This window comes from Oncorhynchus mykiss, chromosome 5, assembly GCF_013265735.2.
Source record: "Oncorhynchus mykiss isolate Arlee chromosome 5, USDA_OmykA_1.1, whole genome shotgun sequence".
Lineage (NCBI taxonomy): Eukaryota > Metazoa > Chordata > Actinopteri > Salmoniformes > Salmonidae > Oncorhynchus > Oncorhynchus mykiss.
In genome coordinates this window covers 43,919,131-43,942,486 of record NC_048569.1, presented here as the reverse complement: position 1 = coordinate 43,942,486, position 23,356 = coordinate 43,919,131, and the positions used below count along the sequence as shown (strand labels likewise).

The window sequence follows — 23,356 nt, the reverse complement described above, 5'->3', positions numbered from 1 at the left end:
GTTGTTGTAGAGCGTCCAAATTTCCATACAGCCATAGACCACGTGTAACCAGGACCTCCACATACGGCTTTTTCACCTGCGGGATCGTCTGAAGAGGGGGAGGGGGTGTGCTGAGGATTATTTCTGTCTGTAATAAAGCACTTTTGTGGAAAAAACATATTCTGATTGGCTGGGCCTGACTCCCCAGTGGGTGGGACTATGCCCTCCCAGGCCCACCCATGGCTGCGCCCTGCTCAGTCATGTGAAATCCATAGATTTGGCGCTAATGAATGAATGACTGATTTCCTTCTATGAACTGTAACTTAGTAAAATCTTTGAAATTGATGCATGTTGAGTTTATATTTTTGTTCAGTATACTTATCTTTACAAAATATCATTGGCTAATTAGTTTAACTTAATTTTGTACACCTGGGGTAATGGACATTAAAACCTCGCATCCATCCCATTTTTCAATTTTTGCCTAAAATGACATACCCAAATCTAACTGTCTGTAGCTCAGGACCTGAAGCAAGGATATGCATATTCTTGATACCATTTGAAAGGAAACACTTTGAAGTTTGTGGAAATGTGAAATGAATGTTGGAGAAAATAACACATTAGATCTGGTAGAAGATAAAACAAAGAGAAACAATGTGTTTTTTGTACCGTCTTTGAAATGCAAGAATTTAAGCTTTCTGCACATATCAGACATGTCTATGTCCTAGGAAATGTTCATGTTACTTACAACCTCATGGTAATGACATTAGCCTACGTTAGCTTAACCGTCCCTTGGGGGGGGGACACCGATCCTGTAGAGGTTGTTTAAGGAGAATTTATAAAATGTACAGATTGAAATGTATTGTGTAGCTCAAATATGATTGTCAGATAGATTGGAAAAGTTTAGGAGATTGTGTGTGCTCTATTAATTATATTTCTATCTTCAACATGACGTTCCAGATACTGCCCTGACATTAATTGAAGGAAGCCAATCCAATAGTTTCAGAGAAGTAGTCACTTCCTGAGATATGTATTCAAATACTTTTTTTAGTTGTTAATTTCTGAGATCTGTATTCCAATAGTTTTAAAAAGTAGTAATTTTTGGGGATCTGTATTTCAAAATTTGTTGTCACCTCCAAAATAACTATTTGTTCCCCTGCAAATTTGTTTTAATTTTCAGAAAATACAATTAAAACTATAGTTATCCCACTTCTTCTTCCCAGCAGCCATGAATAGACACACGAGCCCTCCTGTTAAGAATTGCCCATTTTTAAGACAGAATAAAACACACAAATGTGTTAACTGCTTGTGAGAATGAGAGATAAAAGCTGAGAAACGTGCTTCACACAACCCATTTTCTGTATTTTATTGCATCCCAAATTGCACTCTGTCCCCTATAGAATGCCCTACTGTTGGTTTGGGATGAATACTCTCTTTGTCTTTGTAGGTGGATTCCTTCCTGGTATTGTGTACTCTTCTACTTTTTGTTCTCCCCTGCATGTTGTCTATTCCATCGCCAGTTTTGAGCAAAGGTCAATGTGTTTTCTCTCTGCCTCTCATCGCTGTGTCAATGGCAGCATCTGTCTGCTACTAAAGTTAAGTACTTATTCAACCTGGCCTTTCACTGCCTCTCGTCCTAAATGCCAACACATATGGGCAGCGTGTTGTCTTGCCCCTGAACAGACAGACAGTATGAGTGGAACCAATAGGCGGTCATATAAACAATAAAAGTAGGATAATGAATATAAATAACTACCAACTCATTCACTTCGCATTCAGATAAGGAATGAAATATAGCTTAGTGTACAACATCTAAACATTTACATGTGTATGTAGTATGTCCTAGATTATCCTGTTGCGACGAGCAATCCCGTATCCGGGAGCGTAATTATAGCCTCAAGCTCATTACCATAACGCAACGTTAACTATTCATGAAAATCGCAAATGAAATGAAATAAATATATTAGCTCACAAGCTTAGCCTTTTGATAACAACACTGTCATCTCAGATTTTCAAAAAATGCTTTTCAACCATAGCTACACAAGCATTTGTGTAAGAGTATTGATAGCTAGCATAGCATTAAGCCTAGCATTCAGCAGGCAACATTTTCACAAAAACAAGAAAAGCATTCAAATAAAATCATTTACCTTTGAAGAACTTCGGATGTTTTCAATGAGGAGACTCTCATTTAGATAGCAAATGTTCAGTTTTTCCAAAAATATTATTTGTGTAGGAGAAATCGCTCCGTTTTGTTCATCACGTTTGGCTGAGAAAAACCCCAGAAAATTCAGTCATTACAACGTGAAATTTTTTCCAAATTAACTCCATAATATCGACAGAAACATTGCAAACGTTGTTTAGAATCAATCCTCAATGTGTTTTTCACATATCTATTCGATGATAAGTCACTCGTGGCAGTTTGGTTTCTCCTCTGTTCAAAATGGAAAAATGCGCGCACCTGGAGATTACGTAATAGTTTCGACGGAGGACACCGAGCGGACACCTGGTAAATGTAGTCTCTTATGGTCAATTTTCCAATGATATGCCTACAAATACGTCACAATGCTGCAAACACCTTGGGGAAACGACAGAAAGTGTAGGCTCTCTCCTTGCGCATTCACAGCCATATAAGGAGACACTGGAACACAGCGCCTCAAAAATCTGGCTCACTTCCTGTATGAAATGTAATCTTGGTTTCGCCTGTAGCATTAGTTCTGTGGCACTCACAGACAATATCTTTGCAGTTTTGGAAACGTCAGAGTGTTTTCTTTCCAAAGCTGTCAATTATATGCATAATCGAGCATCTTTTCCTGACAAAATATCTTGTTTAACACGGGAACGTTTTTCATCCAAAAATGAAATACTGCCCCCAGAGGTTCAAGAGGTTATCTTTATTGTCCTTATTTAGTTTGCTGCAGGTGTGAGGTGCTGAAGGATGTAATTCAATAGAACCTTACATGTTGTCTACATAGTATGGGTATTGTGCTGGTGCACACTTTGGGAGAAGTGTGGAGAATCTGGTCCCTATGTCTCTGTGGGATTCCTACCAGTTCCTGGAGAGTTTTTGCGTCAGCTTAGTTAGACGACATCGTCTTTGCAAATGTTAAGTGGCCTTTAACCTCTGTGTTTTTGTGTTGGTTACTTCAAAGGCTCTGTGTGTCTCTCTGTATAGAGTAAGGCCCACTGCAGGTTATTGGGACATTTCTATTCCCAGCTGCGGTGTGACTAGTTTCGGTCCTCTAGCTGTGTTGTGTCTTTGGGGCGGCCCTGCTGGAAGCCTGGGTACCTCCTCTAGACTCCTCTCTGCTCCCACTCCGTCCATCTGGTGTCCGGGGCCCTGAGGTGGTGCTTTTGCCCGACTCAGCATTTTCTACTTCCCCTCTGTCACAGACATTAGCACACCTCTCATCTTGTGGTCCCTTCTTTCTCACGATGGTGTCTCCATTCCACAGTGCTATTTCATCACTCCTCCTCCTCCTCCTCCTCCTGTCTCTCTTTGGCTACCCCCTCTCTCTCCCTCCTCCTCCTCCTTCTCCTCCTCCTCCTCATGTCTCTCTTTGGCTACCCCCTCTCTCTCTCTCCTCCTGGCTCATGCAGAAGCCAAAGACCTGTTCCTGTTCCACAGCCTGTTGTGTGGTTTCATGGAACAGGACACTTTGCTGATTCGATTGCTCTATTTTTTCTATCTACATTTACATTTGGTCATTCAGCAGACGCTCTTATCCAGAACGTGCATTCAACTAAGGTAGGTAAGGTAAGACAACCATATATCACAGTCATTGCAAGTAGGGGATTGTCATTACATCTAGGGGATTGACTCTAAACCCTACTGCAGTCATACCCAGAGCTCCAGCTTGAGTGGTTACTTTATTTTGAATCCAATGATGTGACTTGAGATGTCACGGAGGACTTTTCTGCACATTTAAACCAGTCTGCTGCATCACTGGAGCTGCTCTGCTTTGTCATATGAATATAATTGTATCATGTGTTTGCTACTGGCAAATGGAGAGTGACTGCTTGCTCATATATGAGCCTTGAATACCAATGATACCTGAGAAGAATGTATCCCATGAGCACATCACCTGATGTTGGATCATTCTTCCTCGTTTTGCTACCAGCTCTGTAATGGATGTTGATGTGTTTAGGTTCAATTTTGTTGTGCAAAGCTGCTATATTCCCAGAGATGATATACAGTGCATTGTACAGAATCTGTCAATTGAATATGTACAGTGAGTATACAAAACATTCATTGACATAGACAGACCAGGTGAATCCAGGTGAAAGCTATGATCCCTTATAAATGTCACTTGTTACATCCACTTCAATCAGTGTAGATGAAGGGTTAATTGGAAAATCCGGTGTTTCTATGTCAAAGGTTTTTGTTATATTTCAGTCTTCTGTGATGTGTATATAAAGTGTAATATTGGGATGCAAACTCAAAATGGAATACATTTCAACTCTATATCTGACATGGTACAAGTGTCTTCTTTTTTTAAGCACATAACCACGTGTGTCAGATGTATACTTTTGTTTTAAAGAAGATTTGTTTAAGACTACCAAGAAACACTCTCTGACCCTAATTTAGCACACTGCAGTAAAAGGTTATTAAAGTAGGATTTTTTAAGCCTTGAGACAAATGAGACATGGATTGTGTATGTGTGCCATTCAGAGGGTGAATGGGAAAGACAAAACATTTAAGTGCCGTTGAACGGGGTATGGTGCCAGGCTCACGGGTGCATTTTAATATTAGGAAGGTGTTCCTAATGTTTGGTTAATTCAGTGTATGTCATATGTGCTACGATACTATAGGATACTAGACTGCTACCAAACTGGAGTATGCACAACCTTATCGTATGCTGTTTGTGTTGACAGGTTTATCTAAAGCCCATTTGTTTCTTTAAAAAAAAACGAAAGTCCATCCCCTGAGCTATAAGGTCACCCATATGTTAAAAACACACTTTCCCAAACGGTTTCCCTCAAAAGTGTATTGCTCCTCTCATAGAGTTGACAATATAATGATGGGCACCATCAGCGGGTTACCTGGCCTATTCACAGGGGGTCCTTGGAAAGACTCATAAGAATATAGGCCTAACGATCAGTTGCACATGAGGGGGTACTTCAAGCAGAGCAAAATGTGCTTGGGGTAAAATGACCAAAAAACAGTTGAGAACCATTGAGTTATGTAATACGTCACACAGGGTCACTCATAAACAAATACACATTATCACACTATCCTCCTCAAAGTTTATGCCTGTTCTTACAGGGTTTGTGATAACACTTTATTTTGACATGCCCCCTATGCTCAACAAACTACCGATAGACTATCATTGACAATAAGTTACATGATGTTGGATGTGTAACTATGCCTGTGCGTGTTCCTTCTGTCATAAGGCCGGTTTCCCAGACGCCTAGTCTTGGACTGAAATGGAATCAATGGAATCACCATTGGAAATGCTTTTAATGTCCACGATTAGGCTTAAACTTTGTCCGGGAAACTGCCCCTTTGTGTCTGTGTGTGCCTGTTCCTCTTCTCATAGAGTTAGTTTATAATGTAAAGAGTTACCATATCTGGGATCCCTGTGTGTTTTTCCTTCAGGTGCCGGAGGCTGGGCTCCTGTAGAGTCTAATAAGTACCAGTGGTTGGAGGTGGACCTGGGGGAGCGAACGGAGATCACAGCCGTGGCCACGCAGGGTCGCTACGGCAGTTCAGACTGGGTCTCCTCCTTCCTCCTCATGTTCAGCGACACGGGACGCAACTGGAAACAGTACCGCCAGGAGGATAGCATCGGGGTAAGTCTCCGTGGGCAACCTTGACTAGTGTACATTGTAGGTAATCATACCCGGAAGACAGTGTCAGGGTCAGGGGGCAACCTTGACTGGTTGAAGTCATTTAAACCTGCAAGACAGCATTGGGGTGAGTCACTGAGCAAAGACCATATGGCTGCATCTGAAATTGCACCCTGTGGCACCCTTATGCTACGTTTGACCAGGGCTAGCCTCTGCTCCTAGGCTTCGCTCACGTTGTGGTGAGGTGAAAGCCTGTAGCAGAGGCTAGACCAGGGCCCATGGACTATGGTCAAAAGTAGTGCACTATATAGGAATAGGGTGCCATTTCAGACGCTGCCATGTACACCATGTAGCCAAACTCTCAAATAGCCTCATAAGCGTCCTTTCACTGTCAATGAATAATAGATGAATCACTGGAAGGCAGGAAAAGCCCAGCTTAGCTCTATACTGTTGGCTGAGAGAATTGTTGGATATAGCTGCATTTTAGTGTGTTGCCATCCTTGTTATGCGCTTTTTTTTACTAAATAGCATTCTGTTAATTTTAGCTGACATGAGGAAGAAAGAATTAAAAAGATTGTCAAAAAGAAAATTGTGATTTCACAACATATGTGCATACAGTCCTCTTCTGTACTCACAGTTTGACGACGCATATTTTGAAGTACTTGGCATCAATTTCTGCACATTGTCATCAATCCTAAGAACCTCTTAGAGGGTTTTTAAACTCTAGTTGACAGCAGGAGTCTACTATCAGTACCAGTCACAAGTCCTGGTACGTGTTTTTTGTTTCCTCAGACCGGGCTTAATAAGTTTGAGTTTAAGGGATGAGTGTTGTTCTCTTTCTCTTCTATGAGCGAAGGCTTGTCAGACAGGGGGCAGGCGTTGGAGGGATTTGCACCTTGACTCAGGCATATTTCAAAGGGACACCTCCCTCCTGGAGCAAATTAGATACACTTATGGGAACACACACACACACACAAATAAGATGCAGCTTACTGAGCTTTCTTAGCAGAAAACAGTGGAATTTGTTGGGCTTAACATTTTGCTTCACCAGACGCACGGCTCATCCGCTCTCTTCAAAGACGATGATGATGCTGCTTCTCAGCCATCCAGATTATGCAACAACACTAAGAAAGTCAATTTCAGTCTGGGACAGACATCAAATGTTATATTATAAACGCAGATTTTTGACACAAAACCAAGATGGAACTCTTTGGCCTGAATGCCAAGTGTCACGCCTGGAGGAAACCTGGCACCATCCATAAGGTGAAGCACGGTGGTGGAAGCATCATATTGTGGAGATGTTTTTCTGCCTCAGGGACTGGCAGACTAGTTAGGATCGAGGGAATGATGAACGGAGCAAAGTATAGAGAGATGAAAACCTTCTCCATAGTTGAAACGGCTGTTGGTGGAAGAAGGTGAGGACCAAAGCGCAGCGTGGTACGTGTTCATGTTTGTTTATTAACACTGGAATAACCAAAACAGTCCTGAAAGGTGAAAAACACTAAACAGAAATCAACTACCCACAAAATCCATGTGGGAAAAAGCTACCTAAGTATGGTTCTCAATCAGAGACAACAATAGACAGCTGCTTCTGATTGAGAACCACACCAGGCCAAACAACAAAGAAATACAAAACATAGAAAATGAACATAGAATGCCCACCCTAGTCACACCCTGGCCTAACCAAAATAGGGAATAAAAGCCTCTATGGCCAGGGTGTGACAAGAGGGCTCAGGACCTCAGACTGCAGCAAAGGTTAACCTTCCAACAGGACAACAACACTAAGCACACAGCCAAGACACCGCAGGAGTGGCTTTGGGACAGGTCTCCGATTGTCCTGGAGTGGCCCAGCCAGAGCCCGGACTTGAACCCTATCGAACATCTCTGGAAAGCCCTGAAAATTGCTGTGCAGCGGCGCTCCCCATACAACCTGACAGAGCTTGAGAAGATCTGCAGAGAAGAATGGGAGAAACTTGTCACACCAAATACAGGTGTGACAAGCTTGTAGCGTCATACCCAAGAACACTTGAGGCTGTAATCGCTGCCAAAGGTGCTTCAAGAAAGTACTGAGTAAAGGGTCTGAATACTTATGTAAATGTGATATTTCAGTTTCTAAAAACTCGTTTTTGCTTTGTCATTGTCACTGTGTAGATTGATGAGGGAAAAAAAACGATTTAATACATTTTAGAATAAGGCTGTTAACGTAACAAAATGTGGAAAACTTTCCAAATGCACTTTATCGTCTCCCCTAGCCAACATGAAAGGGAGCTACTGGCCTGGCTCTTGTCTATCTCACAATAATAGTTAGGACGTTAACAGTGTTAATTGGGTATTTCACCCTTATTTTAGCGTGTGAACCACCAATTAACTGGAGTGTCAACTTCAAAGGTAGGATGGAAAACTCCTAGGGGATGAACCCATTATTTATCCATCTTAATGAGAGACAGGGGCTGTGTCCCAAATGGTACCATGTTCCGTATTTAGTGCACTACTTTTGACCAGGGCCCATACACAGCACTAGTCAAAAGTAGTACACTAAATAGGTAATAGCATTCCATTTGGGACACAGCCAGGGAACAGGAGGAGAGGACAAATAATAGAACACAATACTGCTATGTAATATGTGCATGTCTTATTAGAAACATAAGTTAGGATCAGAGAGGTTAACGACGCTCATTACTCAAATAGTAGACCTAAGTATTTGCCAGCAAACATGAGACGGAAAGAGCATCAGTATTACTTTTCTTATTAATCTCATCAGTAACAAACCCCTTTCAGAACCCACTTTATCAATGTGGCCACATGCTCTTCTCAATAGGTGTAGGCAAAGCTATTGGGGGCATTCATCAGTGTGGGAGTATCTATTTGTATTTCATGAAAAGAAAGTGGGTTTGCCAAAGCAGTGGAGGAGGGTGAAAGGAGCTGTAGGAGGACAGGATTATTATAATGGCTGGAATGGAATGGTATCAAACACGTCAAACATATGGAAACCACATGTCTGACTCAGTTCCATGAATTCCATTCTAGCCATTACAAGTTGCCCGTCCTCCTATATCTCTTCTTACCAGCCTCCTCTGACCCAAAGAAGAAAAACAATCATATGTGGTAAATCAGGTAGTGCATATGGTAACTCCTTATTTGGATAGTCCCAAATAGACGGTTTGTAGATGTTCAACTAACTGTCAACAACATTTCAATGAACTATCCATTAACCCTAACCCTCTCTGTATATTTGTGCCCTCTTTGTGTTTCTCCAGGCATTCACTGGAAACAGCAATGCAGACAGTGTGGTGCAGTTCAAACTGCAGCAGCCAGTCTTTGCCAGGTTCCTACGGTTACTTCCTCTAGACTGGAACCCTAACGGGAGGATAGGCCTGAGGCTGGAGGCCTATGGATGCCCTTACAGTAAGTACAACCAGGGGGGGGGTGGACAGGACATCATTTCCTTATTGCAATGAGATTACTCTAATCTGGTTGTACTGATGTCATTGCAACCAGTTTTGCCCCCAGGGTATTTTTTCCATTATTAAACTAGGAAAGAAACTACTGTAGGTGTACATGTACTAACAGCTTTTTTCTTAAGATGAGCCAACAAACAATATGCGAAAGCTGAATCTATTTTATTTTCACTGTTGTCATTTCTGTCTCGCACAGACATATGTTGTATATTCTTTCTCATACTCTGGCAGCTAGGCCTCTGTTTCTCCCTCAGTCCAACAACCTATCCCTGGATTGTTTTTTAATCAGTCCACCATGTAGAGTGATGATTTATGAGTTGTATTACATTAATATATGAATTGTTTTTTTTGTTATTTTTGTAGGTGGCACTAGTGGGAGGAAATGTATTATGAGATAAATGAGAGAGGACAGAGTGGATGTGTTTTGATATGTTATATTTTGTTTTGAATGAATGTACGTGAGAACAGATGGTTTCACTCTCAAAACAATTACTGTCCAGGGTTTGTTTAAACTTATTGATAGTGAATTTATCTGACTTTTGGGTATGGAATTACAATCTGGAATTTTTTGTTTTTAACATTCAGTGAGTGCTACCAGTGCTATAATTGTTCTACAGCCCAATTCAAATAAATTGTTGTATTTGGTCATTTTTCTGTAATGACCATGTAATCAGTAACCATGTAAAGTAAATGCCAGGGAAGTAGCCTTGTAAAACAGTGTTACACAAATTGTTCGTATTGTTTACAGCAGTATACTCAGTGTATATTAAAGTATGTACGGCAGTGATTTGAACACCCCAGCCAGAGGCCATTCTGAGCCCCCCCCCCCCCCCCCCACCTCAAAATAATAGGGATTTATTTATAGTAAAGACATGTCATTGAACTGTAAAGTGCCATGAACATAACCAGTCATGATGTTCTCATCTGATTGTCAAACAAATCACTTCAGATCTCTTCGCACGTTCATCCAAAATAATTCCAGCATCCGAACAGGACACTGGCAAACTTTCGTTCAATTTGCAAGTGGCTGAAAATATCTCACCATAGAAAGCAACCGAGCAAGCGACACAGCGCCCCTCTGTTTTATTTTGGGGAACTCTGGCGTAGCCCATGTATCTGATGCTGGCTGGCCAAAAAAAATATGACATGCATTATTTTTGGCCAGACAGCATCCGATACATGGGCTACGCCAGAGTTCCCCAAAGTCGGTCCGTGGGACCCGAAGTGCTTGAAGAATTTTAAAAAGAATAATATACAAATATTGTACAATCCAGGTATGCAAAGCTCTTAGAGGTTTACCAAGAAAGACTCACATCTATAATCACTGCCAACGGTAACATATTATATTTGAAACATTTGCATGTAGTCAATCTAGGTCTTTAATGTCCTTGTTTTAAAAGAACAATCCTGTATATATTTCTTAACTTGTATTGACTCATGGGGTTGAATACTTATCTAATCAACATATATTAGTTTTATTTTTCATATTTTTTTTTACAAAGGTTGTATTTTTTTCCCCACTTTGACATTACAGCGTATTGTGTAGATCGTTGACAAAAAAATTACAATTAAGTCCATTTTAATCCCACGTTGTAACACAACAAAATGTGGAAAAAGTCAAGGGGTGTGTAACGGCAGAGTTCCTCCTCTTCGTCTGAAGAGGAGTAAGGATCGGACCAAGATGCGGCGTGGTAAGTGTTCATGACGAATTTTAATAAGAAAAGCCTGAACACTATGAAATACAAAACAATAAACGATAACATGAAATAAACCAAACCGAAACAGTCCTGTGTGGCACAAACACTGACACAGGAAACAAACACCCACAAACCAACAGTGAAACCCAGGCTACCTAAGTATGATTCTCAATCAGAGACAACTAACGACACCTGCCTCTGATTGAGAACCATACTAGGCCGAAACAGAAACCCAAACATAAAAACACAAAACATAGACTGCCTACCCCAACTCACGCCCTGACCATACTAAATAAAGACAAAACAAAGGAAAATAAAGGTCAGAATGTGACAGGGTGTGAATACTTTCTGAAGTCACTTTGTCCTTTGCCTGTGCCTTGACAACGATGTCAGTATTATCAGCAGCACCTGTCTTTTTACTGAAGAAATGCGTATTCTATCCCCCTAAAGTCTAAGGGCCCAGGGCTGGGTTTCTAGTAAACTAGCATAAGGAATTGTTTTAATATACCAAGGATCATTTAGCTATTGAAATTTGAATGTTGGACCCTGTAGGTATACAAACTCGCTCTCTCTCTAATTCAATTCAATTTAAGGGGCTTTATTGGCATGGGAAACATATGTTTACATTGCCAAAGCAAGTGAAATAGATAATAAACACAAGTGAAAAAAAGAACAGTGAATGTTACATTCACAAAAGTTCCTAAAGAATAAAGACATTTAAAATGTCATATTATGTCTATATACAGTTTTGTAAGGATGTACAAATAGTTCAAGTACAAAAGGGAAAATAAATTAACATAAATATAGGATGTATTTACAATGGGGTTTGTTCTTCACTGGTTGCCCTTTTCTTGTGGCAACAGGTCACAAGTCTTGCTGCTGTGATTGCACAGTGTGGTATTTCACCCAATAGATATGGCAGTTTATCAAAATTGGATTTGTTTTCAAATTCTTTTGTGGGTCTGTGTAATCTGAGAGAAATATGTGACCAACCTTGATTCGGTCTTATGTAGTAACATTTGAAGTGGTGTTTTTTTTTACATTGGACAAAAGCAGAGACACAGAGCTACAAAATGGTATATCATACACTGCATTTGAGGAACAGTGGGAAAGTAATTCTACTTTGAAAGTTGATAAACTTGTAACCTCACCTTTTGAGAAATTTGCCCTATAATGTTTTGAGAAATTTGCCTTAAACTGGAGAGCTCTTCTTTGTCTACACCCATTCAGCATCATTCACACCCTCGTAAGCTTTAGCCCCCACCCAAACTTTGACCATTTTACTCGCCCTAGCAGAGCTGGTTAGGCTATTTTTATATTATCCAGAGCGTTGGTGACTGTAACTGTGCTGCTGGCAACAATTTAATAACGCTTTTTAGCCAACATTTACCGGCCACATTCAATGGGTGTTTAGCATTCATAAATGTATCAGTTAATCTGCACTCTGGCACACAGATGAGAGTGCTCTGAAATCGGAGTAGGTGAATTTCTCCAGGTTCTTTTCTCTGTAGGTGATGGTTTTTGGGAATCGCTTCCTTTTAGGTACTTGTAGAATTATGAAGTCTATTTTCTGGATTTTTATCATTACCGGGTATCGGCCTAATTCTACTCTGCATGAATTATTTAGTGTTTTACGTTGTACACGGAGGATATTTTTGCAGTCTCAATTTGGTGTTTGTCTCATTTTGTGAAATCTTGATTGGTGAGTGGACCCCAGACCTCTCAACCATAAAGGGCAATGTGTTCTATAACTGATTCAAATATTTTTTGCCAGAATCCTAATTGGTATGTCAACATTTTTTTGATGGTATAGAAGGCCCTTCTTGCCTTGTCTCTCAGATCGTTCACAGCTGTGCGGAAGTTACCTGTGGCACTGATGTTTAGGACGAGATAGGTATAGTTTTTTGTGTGTTCTAGGGCAACGGTGTCTAGATGGAATTTGTATTCGTGGTCCTGGCAACTGGACCATTTTTGGAACACCATTATTTTTGTCTTAATGAGATTTACTGTCAGGGCCCAGGTCTGACAGAATCTGTGGCAAAGATGCTGCTGTAGGCCCTCTTTGGTTGGGGACAGAAGCAACAGATCATCAGCAAACAGAAGACATTTGACTTTAGATTCTAGTAGGGTGAGGCTGGGTGCTGCAGACTGGTCTAGTGCCCTCGCCAATTATTTGATATATATGTTGAAGAGGGTGGAGCTTAAGCTGCATCCCTGTGTCACCCCCCGGCCCTGTGGAAAGAAATGTGTGTTTTTTGCTCATTTTAACTGCACACTTGTTTGTGTACATGGATTTTATAATGTCGTTATGTTTTCCCCCAATACCACTTTCCATCTATTTGTATTGCAGATCCTCATGCCAAATTGAGTTGAAAGCTTTTTTGAAATCAAAAAAGCATGAGAATACTTTGCCTTTGTTTTGGTTTCTTTGTTTGTCAATTCTAGTGTGCAAGGTGAAAACGTGGTCTGTCGTACAGTAATTTGTTAAAAAGCCAATTTCTCTCCACTTTTATGGATTGGGGTGATCAGTCATTGGTTCCAAATATTGGGGAAGATACCAGAGCTGAGGATGATGTTAAAGAGTTTAAGTATAGCCAATTGGAATTTGTGGTCTGTTTATTTTATAACTTCATTTAGGATACCATCAACCCCAAAGGCCTTTTTGGGTTGGAGGGTTTATATTTTGTCCTGCAGTTCATTCAATTAAATTGGAGAATCCACTGGGCTCTGGTAGTTTTTAATAGTTGATTCTAAGACTTGTATTTGATCATGATATGATTTTGCTGTTTGTGCTTTGTTATAGAGCCAATAAGACTGGATAAGTGGTTTTTCCATACAATCCAATAACTCTTCGTGTTGTTTGTTTAGAGTTTTCAAAATTTTCAAATAAGTGGTTAGATTCTATGGATTCTTCAATTACATTGACCTGATTTCTGACGTGCTGTTCCTTCTTTTTCCATGGTGTATTTCTGTATTGTTTTAGTAGTTCACAATAGTGAAGGCGTAGGCTCAGGTTTTCTGGGTCTCTATGTCAAATCATATCAAATTGTATTGGTCACATGCAGATGTTATTGCGAGTGTAGGAAATGCTTGTGCTTCTAGTGCCGACAGTTCAGCAATATCTAACATGTAATCTAACAATTCCACAACAACAACCTAGTACACACAAATCTAAGTAAAATAATGGAATAAGAATATATACAAATGAATATATGGATAAGCAATGCCAGAGCGGCATAGGCAAGATGCAATATATGGTATATAAAATACATGGTATATAAAATACAGTACATACACTTCCGCTCAAAAGTTGGGGTTAAAAATAAAAAAAGTTAAAAATATCCTGGTTTTTGAAAGAAAAACACATTTTTTGTAAAATAATGACATCAAATTGAACTGCATTCGCTAAGTGCACTACCGTTCAAAAGTTTGGGGTCACTTAGAGATGTCCTTGTTTTTGAAGGAAAAGCATGTATTGTCCATCAAATTGATCAGAAATACAGTGTAGACATTGTTAATGTTGTAAATGACTATTGTAGCTGGAAATGGCAGATATTTTATGGAATGTCTACATAGGCGTAGAGAGGCCCATTATCATCAACATCACTCCTGTGTTCTAATGGCACGTTGTGTTAGCTAATCCAAGTTTATCATTTTAAAAGGCTAATTGATCAATAGAAAACCCTGTTTGTAATTATGTTAGCACAGCTGAAAACTGTTGTCCTGAATAAAGAAGCAATAAAACTGGCCTTTGGACTAGTTGTGTATCTGGAGCATCAGCATATGTGGGTTCGATTACAGGCTCAAAATGGCTAGAAACAAAGTTATTTCTTCTGAAACTTGTCAGTCTATTCTTGTTCTGAGAAATGAAGGCTATTCCATGTGAGACATTTCCAAGAAACTGAATATCTCGTACAACGCTGTGTACTATTCCCTTCACAGAACAGTGCAAACTGGCTCAAACCAGAATAGAAAGAGGAGTGGGATGCCCCGGTGCACAGCTGAGCAAGAGAACATTAGCTGTAAAATCTTTTGAGGATCTGAGGACCCATGACAAATCTTTTCAGTCTATTGAGGGGGAATAGGTTTTGTCATGCCCTCTTTACGACTGTCTTGGTGTGCTTGGACTATGTTAGTTTGTTGGTGATGTGAACACCAAGGAACTTGAAACTCTCAACCTGCTCCACTACAGCCCTGCCGATGAGAATGGGGGCGTGCTCGGTCCTGCTTTTCCTGTAGTCCACAATCATCTCCTTTGTCTTGATGACGCTGAGGGAGAAGTTGTTGTCCGTGCACCACTCGATCAGGTCTCTGACCTCCTCCCTATAGACTGTCTCATCATTGTGGGTGATCAGGCCTACCACTGTTGTCATCAGCAAACTAAATGTGTTTGGAGTCGTGCCTGGCCGTGCAGTTATGAGTGAACAGGGAGTGCAGGAGGGTACTGAGCACGCACCCCTGAGGGATGGTGTTGATGTGAGTCATGACCAGCCTTTCAAAGCATTGTGTTGAGGTTCAGCGTGGGTGATCTGTTGTTACCTACCCTTACCACCTGCAGGCGGCCTGTCAGGAATCCAGGATCCATTTGCAGAGGTAGGTGTTTAGTCCCAGGGTCCTTAGCTTAGTGATGAGCTTTTGGGGCATTGTGGTGATGAAAGCTGACCTGTAGTCAATGAATAGCATTCTCACATACGCGTTCCTTTTGTCCAGGTGTGAAAGGGCAGTATGGAGTTCATCATCTGTGGATCTGTTGGTGTGGTATGCAAATTGGAGTGGGTCTAGAGTTTCTGGGATAATGGTGTTGATGTGAGTCATGACCAGCCTTTCAAAGCATTTCATGGCTACAGACAAGACCTTAGTGTTCTTGGGAACAGGGACTATGGTGGTCTGCTTGAAACATGTTGGTATTACAGACTCAGACAGGGAGAGGTTGAAAATGTCAGTGAAGACACTTGCCAATTGGTCAGCGAATGCTCGGCGTACACTGCAGCTTGTGAATGTTGACCTGTTTAAAGGTCTTACTACTCACATCTGCTGCAGAGAGCGTGATCACACAGTCGATGCTCTCATGTACTGTATGTTTCAGTGTTACTTGCCTCAAAGCGAGCATAGAAGTCATTTAGCTCGTCTGGTAAGCTTGTGTCACTGGGCAGCTCTCGGCTGTGTAGTCTGTAATAGTTTGCAGGCCCTGACACATCCAATGAGTTTCGGAGCCGGTGTAGTACATTTCGATCTTAGTCCTGTATTGATGCTTTGCCTGTTTGATGGTTCGTCGGACAGCATAGCGGTATTTCTTATAAGCTTCCGGGTTAGAGTCCCGCTCCTTGAAAGCTGTATCTCTACCCTTTAGCTCAGTGCTAATGTTGCCTGTAATCCATGGCTTCTGGTTGGGTTATGTATGTACAGTGACTGTGGGGATGACGTCCTCGATGCACTTATTGATAAAACAAGTGACTGATGTGGTGTACTCCTCAATGCCATCGGAAGAATCCCGGGAACATATTCCAGTCTGTGCTAGAAAAACAGTCCCGTAGTTTAGCATTTGCTTCATCTGACCACTTTTTTATAGACTGGTCACTGGTGCTTCCTGCTTTAATTTTTGCTTGTAAGCAGGAATCAGGAGGATAGAATTATGGTCAGATTTGCCAAATGGAGGGAGAGGGAGAGCTCTCTGTGTGCGGAGTAATGGTGGTCAAGAAGTGTTTTCCCTCTGGATGCACATTTAACATGCTGTTTCCCTGCATTAAAGTCCCCGGCCACTAGGAGCGACGCTTCTGGATGAGTGTTTTCCTGTTTGCTTATGGCGGTATACAGCTCATTGACTGTGGTTTTAGTGCCAGCATCAGTCTGTGGTGGTATGTAGACAGCTACGAAAAATACAGATGAAAGCTCTCTAGGTATATAGTGTGGTCTACAGCTTATCATGAGATACTCTACCTCAGGCGAACAAAACCTCAAGACTTCCTTAGATATCATGCACCAGCTGTTGTTTACATAAATGCATAGGCCCCCGCCCCGTGTCATACCAGAGGCTGCTGTTCTGTCCTACCGATAGAATGTATAACCCGCCAGCTGTATGTTCTTAATGTCGTCGATCAACCATGACACAGTGAAACATAAGATATTACCGTTTTTAATGCCCCATTGGTAGGATAAACGTGCTTTCAGTTCGTCCCATTTATTTCCAGCAATTGAACGTTAGCTAGCAGGACGGATTGCAAGGGCAGATTAGCCACTCGTCGCCTGATCCTCACAAGGCACCCCGATCTCTTTCAGTGAAATCTCTGTTTCCTTCTCCAGTGAATAACAGGGATCTGGGCCTGGTCGGGTGTCTGTATTAGATCCCTCCTGTCCGACTCACTGAAGAAGAACTCTTCGTCCAGTTTGAGGTGAGCAATCGTAGTTCTGATGTCCAGAAGCTCTTTTCGGTCATAAGAGATGCTAACAGCAACATTATGTACAAAACAAGTTATGAACAACGCAAGAAAAAATAAATAAATTACATGGTTGGTTAAGAGCCCCCTCCTGTACTCCCAGTTCAACCACGACTGCGTGGCCATGCAAGCCTCCAACTCAATCATCAAGTTTGCAGACAACACAACAGTTGTAGGCTTGATTACCAATAATGACGAGACAGCATACAGGGAGGAGGTGAGGGCTCTCGGAGTGTGGTGTCAGGAAAATAACCTCTCACTCAACATCAATAAAACAAAGGAGATGATCGTGGACTTCAGGAAACAGCAGAGGGAGCACTCCCCTATCCACATCGACGGGACAGCAGTAGAGAAGGTGGAAAGTTTTAAGTTCCTTGGCTCGTAATCATCCAGAAGGCGAGGTCAGTACAGGTGTATCAAAGCTGGGACCGAGAGACTGAAAAACAGCTTCTATCTAAAGGCCATCAGATCACTAGCACAGAGAGGGTGCTGCCTATATACAGACTTGAAATCATTGGTCACTTTAATAAATGGAACACTAGTCACTTTAATAACACTTTAACAATGTTTACATATCTTGCATTACTCATCTCATATGTATATACTGTATTCTTAGCCTATGCCACTCTGACATTGCTCATCCATATATTTACATATTATTTTTTCATTCCTTTACTTAGATGTGTGTGTATTAGGTTTTTGTTGTGGAATTGTTAAATATATTACTTGATAGATATTGCTGCACTGTCAGAATTATAAGCACAAACATTTCGCTACACTCGCAATAACATCTGCTAACCATGTGTATGTGACCAATAAATTTGATTTGATATAGGTAGCATACATGAGGAAATTGTTCTCTGTTGAGATAATTTCCTTATTAATTTCTAGCCTAATGTAAAATGTTCCTCTTTTGATTAATTTAATACAGTGGGTTATGTCTGCTCTATTCCAAATTAGCATACCCTCTGAGTCTCCTCTGTTTAACACCTGGTAGTTTGGTGGATGGGACTTCCAGCTCTCACTGGGGAACCAGTGGGTCTGTCTCCTTTAAACCATGCTTCTTGTAAGATAACAATGTCTGTATTTCAAATTTCTTTGAGGAAGTCTGTGTTCCTGCTCTTTGGCCAAAGGAAGATGACCTTGTATATTCCAGGACGAGATTGAAACACAAAGCTTTTACTTAGTGTCTGGTATTGTTTTTGTGTGGTTTAGGCCTGGACCATCATAGTAGGTGTAAGCAGATTGTGTTGAGCATCTTAGGTCAAAGGATGGGGCTTGGGCGGGAGTAATAGTGGGGGTTGGGCCTGTTGCTCTGCTTACGGCCTGGGCATATGTTCTGCTGTCATATTGAGGTCCTTGCTGCAGGGGCGGGGGTCATGGGGTGGGCAGAAGGGGCATTGGTCTGATATGGGGACTTACAGTGCCTTGCGAAAGTATTTGCCCCCCTTGAACTTTGCGACCTTTTGCCACATTTCAGGCTTCAAACATAAAGATATAAAACTGTACTTTTTTGTGAAGAATCAACAACAAGTGGGACACAATCATGAAGTGGAACGACATTTATTGGATATTTAAAACTTTTTTAACAAATCAAAAACTCAAAAATTGGGCGTGCAAAATTATTCAGCCCCTTTACTTTCAGTGCAGCAAACTCTCTCCAGAAGTTCAGTGAGGATCTCTGAATGATCCAATGTTGACCTAAATGACTAATGATGATAAATACAATCCACCTGTGTGTAATCAAGTCTCCGTATAAATGCACCTGCACTGTGATAGTCTCAGAGGTCCGTTAAAAGCGCAGAGAGCATCATGAAGAACAAGGAACACACCAGGCAGGTCCGAGATACTGTTGTGAAGAAGTTTAAAGCCGGATTTGGATACAAAAATATTTCCCAAGCTTTAAACATCCCAAGGAGCACTGTGCAAGCGATAATATTGAAATGGAAGGAGTATCAGACCACTGCAAATCTACCAAGACCTGGCCGTCCCTCTAAACTTTCAGCTCATACAAGGAGAAGACTGATCAGAGATGCAGCCAAGAGGCCCATGATCACTCTGGATGAACTGCAGAGATCTACAGCTGAGGTGGGAGACTCTGTCCATAGGACAACAATCAGTTGTATATTGCACAAATCTGGCCTTTATGGAAGAGTGGCAAGAAGAAAGCCATAAAAAGTGTTGTTTAAAGTTTGCCACAAGCCACCTGGGAGACACACCAAACATGTGGAAGAAGGTGCTCTGGTCAGATGAAACCAAAATTGAACTTTTTGGCAACAATGCAAAACGTTATGTTTGGCGTAAAAGCAACACAGCTCTTCACCCTGAACACACCATACCCACTGTCAACCATGGTGGTGGCAGCATCATGGTTTGGGCCTGCTTTTCTTGAGCAGGGACAGGGAAGATGGTTAAAATTGATGGGAAGATGGATGGAGCCAAATACAGGACCATTCTGGAAGAAAACCTGATGGAGTCTGCAAAAGACCTGAGACTGGGACGGAGATTTGTCTTCCAACAAGACAATGATCCAAAACATAAAGCAAAATCTACAATGCAATGGTTCAAAAATAAACATATCCAGGTGTTAGAATGGCCACGTCAAAGTCCAGACCTGAATCCAATCGAGAATCTGTGGAAAGAACTGAAAACTGCTGTTCACAAATGCTCTCCATCCAACCTCACTGAGCTTGAGCTGTTTTGCAAGGAGGAATGGGAAAAAATGTCAGTCTCTCGATGTGCAAAACTGATAGAGACATACCCCAAGCGACTTACAGCTGTAATTGCAGCAAAAGGTGGCGCTACAAAGTATTAAGGGGGCTGAATAATTTTGCACGCCCAATTTTTCAGTTTTTGATTTGTTAAAAAAGTTTGAAATATCCAATAAATGTCGTTCCACTTCATGATTGTGTCCCACTTGTTGTTGATTCTTCACAAAAAAATACAGTTTTATATCTTTATGTTTGAAGCCTGAAATTTGGCAAAAGGTCGCAAAGTTCAAGGGGGCCGAATACTTTCGCAAGGCACTGTATATAGGGTGTGGCTAGGGTTTGTTTGGGGTGGTCGTAGCTGGTTTTGAATGTGGCTGGTGATGCTGTGGTCTGGGTGTAGGTCCTCTTGGCGTGGGTTCTCTCGGAGGGGGTCTGGCAGGTCTGGGGGGTGTCTCGCTGGTCTGAGCGGGGTGTCCGTTGCTCTGTTGCTCCAGTGTGTGGTGCTGGGGCTAGGGTTGAGGGTGACTTCCTTCAGGGTCCTGGCAAAAGTTGGGATTGCTGCTTTGTAGAGGTGGACTTGGTCGTAAAGGCTGTTCAAGTCAAGGGTGGAGTGTTGGGCCAGGTAAGATTAGGTTTTGAGGCAGTCACACAAAATGCTTGCGTTCACTCGCTGTATGGTGGCAGGGTGAAAGTCTTTTTGTGGTAGCAGGGTGGAGATAACCATTAGTGCATTGGGGAAAGTGGAAGAAACCTTTTCAATCACTCCCTTGAGTGCTTTTGCCTCAATTTCCTGCTAGGCCCTGAAGTCATTTGAGCCCATGTGAATTATGATGTGGCCGGGGGACCCTAGTCTGTCCTCTGATAACAGCTCCAGGCCATGTCTAATGTTTGGGCACCAGAGTTTAGCCACTTTGTGTTTGGGAAAAAAAGTATCCTCTTGAATATATTTGCCTTTTGAATCCATGAGGAACACAATCTCTGGCTTTTGTGTGTCCTCAGTGGATTTATTATTATAATTTTTTTATTTTTATTGAACCTTTATTTAACTAGACAAGTCAGTTAAGAACAAACCTTAACCCAGGTGATGCTGTGCCAATTGTGCGCCGCCCTATGGGACTCCCAATCACATCCGGTTGTGATACAGCCTGGAATCGATCCAGGGTCTATAGTGAAATCTCTAGCACTGAGAGGCAGTGCCTTAGACCGCTGCGCCATTCGGGGGGGGGGGTTCGGAATGTTGGGTTGGTGGGTCCTATGTTGGTTGTCTGTCCCACTGTGGTGTTGAGGCTGTGGTCCAGGTCTGAGGTGGGCTGTTCTGCTGGCTTGTCTGGGGGAAGTGTCCTGCTCTCTGTCATACCTCAGCTTTCTGATCTTGTCCTTCAGTGCCATGTGTGCCTCTTCAAGTTCTCTCACCTCAGTCTGTAGAGCATCCATCTCTCTCAGACAGTCATCCATCTCCACCTTCTGTCCTCCTGGTCTTGTTGGGGGGTGTTGTTGTGCTGGTCTGTTTTGTGGGCTTGTCCTGTTTGTATTGTGTGGGCTAGCTCTCTGAGCTCCACCATGTCTCTCTCCAGCTCTGTGAATTTATCTCCTCAATGATGGAGGAGCAGTGCAGTTATGGGACCTGGGTGTGTTCAGTGCTGGGAGGATGACAATCATCGTCTGCAGGACAGTTTGAAGAGGTGTGATCAGACTCACTCAGGATGGGGGAGTCATCACAGAGAGAGAGCTTTTCCTGCTGTGCTCTCTCTTTAATCCCATAAAAGTTCTGCTGGAACTGCATGAGGATGCCCTGCACCATTAGTGTACCAGACTTGTACACGTCTGGATTGTCCTTGAAGAGCTTTTTTTTGCAGGGATATTTTTAATTTCCATGAGGTACTGCATTGTAATGACCTCTGGACATGGATAAGCCATTGGGGCTTCATAGGCCTCTACATTTGGGCAGGGGGAGGGGCTAAGAAACTCTCCTGCCATTGTGGGGCTCAAGAGTTTACACAACGGACTTCACACTTCAGTGCTAATTGAAATTGCTGCTGGGTCTGTTCTGTCCTAGCAGCTTGGTAGCTTAGTATACATATTTACTTAGCTTTATGTAACAAGATGACCTACTTTTTGGTTTCAGAAGTAGCTTCAGACTGAATATTACTCACTCAGTTTTGTGTTGGATGGTATTTCCAGGTTCCGCTGTGTTTCTTCTGCAGTTTTTGGTTTGTTAGAAGTTTTTTCTTGATAGTCATTGGTAGTAATAATCCATTTAGCACATTTTTTTTTTTAAATCAAGGTTTTAGTAATGTAATTTTAATATGGATTAAAGGTTTTAATGTTGAGGTTAGTATCCTGTATAAATCCTTCTAAAAAAGGAAAGTTTATCTACATTTATCCAACTCTAATTCTATCTTCTTTGCAGAAGAACTCAGGAGCTCTCTTCCTCTCTCTCAATTCAATTTTCTTTATCGTTATTGTCTTTACCGGAGAAAAATACCATGCGCTCTCTTCCACACGCTTGGAAACACTACAGCCAAAATGGGAGCCATTTAGAAAAACTACAATTTCTGGCTCATTTTTCCAAAAACCAGCCTGAAACTCTTTCTAAAGACTGTTGCCATCTAGTGGAAGCCCTAGGAACTGAAATCTGGGAGGACTTGGCCTTATGATAAAAGTGGTAGCCATTGAAAATTGTGGAAGGCTGAATTTTCTTTGGGGGGGAGGGGGATGGTTTGTCCTCGGGGTTTCGCTTGCCATATCAGTTCTGTTATACCCACACACAGAATTTTAACAGTTTTAGAAACGTTTGAGTGTTTTCTATCCATGCATATGCATATCCTAGCTTCTGGGCCTGAGTAACAGGAGTTTACTTTGGGCACGCTTTTCATCCGGACGTCAAAATACTGCCCCCTAGCCCAAGAGAGGTTAAACCCTTTACTATGAAGATCTGTGAAGTTATTTGGATTTTTACTAATTATCTTTGAAAGACAGGGTCCTTGAAAAGGGATGTTTATTTTATTGCTGAGATTATCCAATTTGGCTTTTACTCAAGACATTGTGCTTATTAACCTCTCTGGGATATGTGGAACGCTAGCGTCCCACCTGGCCAAAAGCCAGTGAAAATGCAGAGCGCCAAATTTAAATAAATTACTATAAAAATCAAACTTTCATGAAATCACACATGTAAGATACCAAATTAAAGCTACACGTATTGTGAATCCAGCCAACATGTCAGATTTCAAAAGGCTTTTCGGCGAAAGCAAACTATGCTATTATCTGAGGGTAGCACCTCCATAAACAAAGAG

At 41.7% G+C, this 23,356-nt stretch overlaps 1 protein-coding gene across 3 annotated transcripts in view; it reads left to right on the top strand.

Annotated features, from left to right (window-relative positions):
- Positions 1-23,356, top strand: part of LOC110523906 (contactin-associated protein-like 4) — a 197,274-nt gene that overhangs the window by 54,874 nt on the left and 119,044 nt on the right. For all 3 annotated transcript variants that reach the window (XM_021603043.2, XM_021603042.2, XM_036977628.1), the window contains 2 exons: positions 5,573-5,766; positions 9,021-9,168. In XM_021603043.2, coding sequence (XP_021458718.2) covers positions 5,573-5,766; positions 9,021-9,168 — 342 coding nt within the window. The remainder of the gene's footprint in view (positions 1-5,572; positions 5,767-9,020; positions 9,169-23,356) is intronic.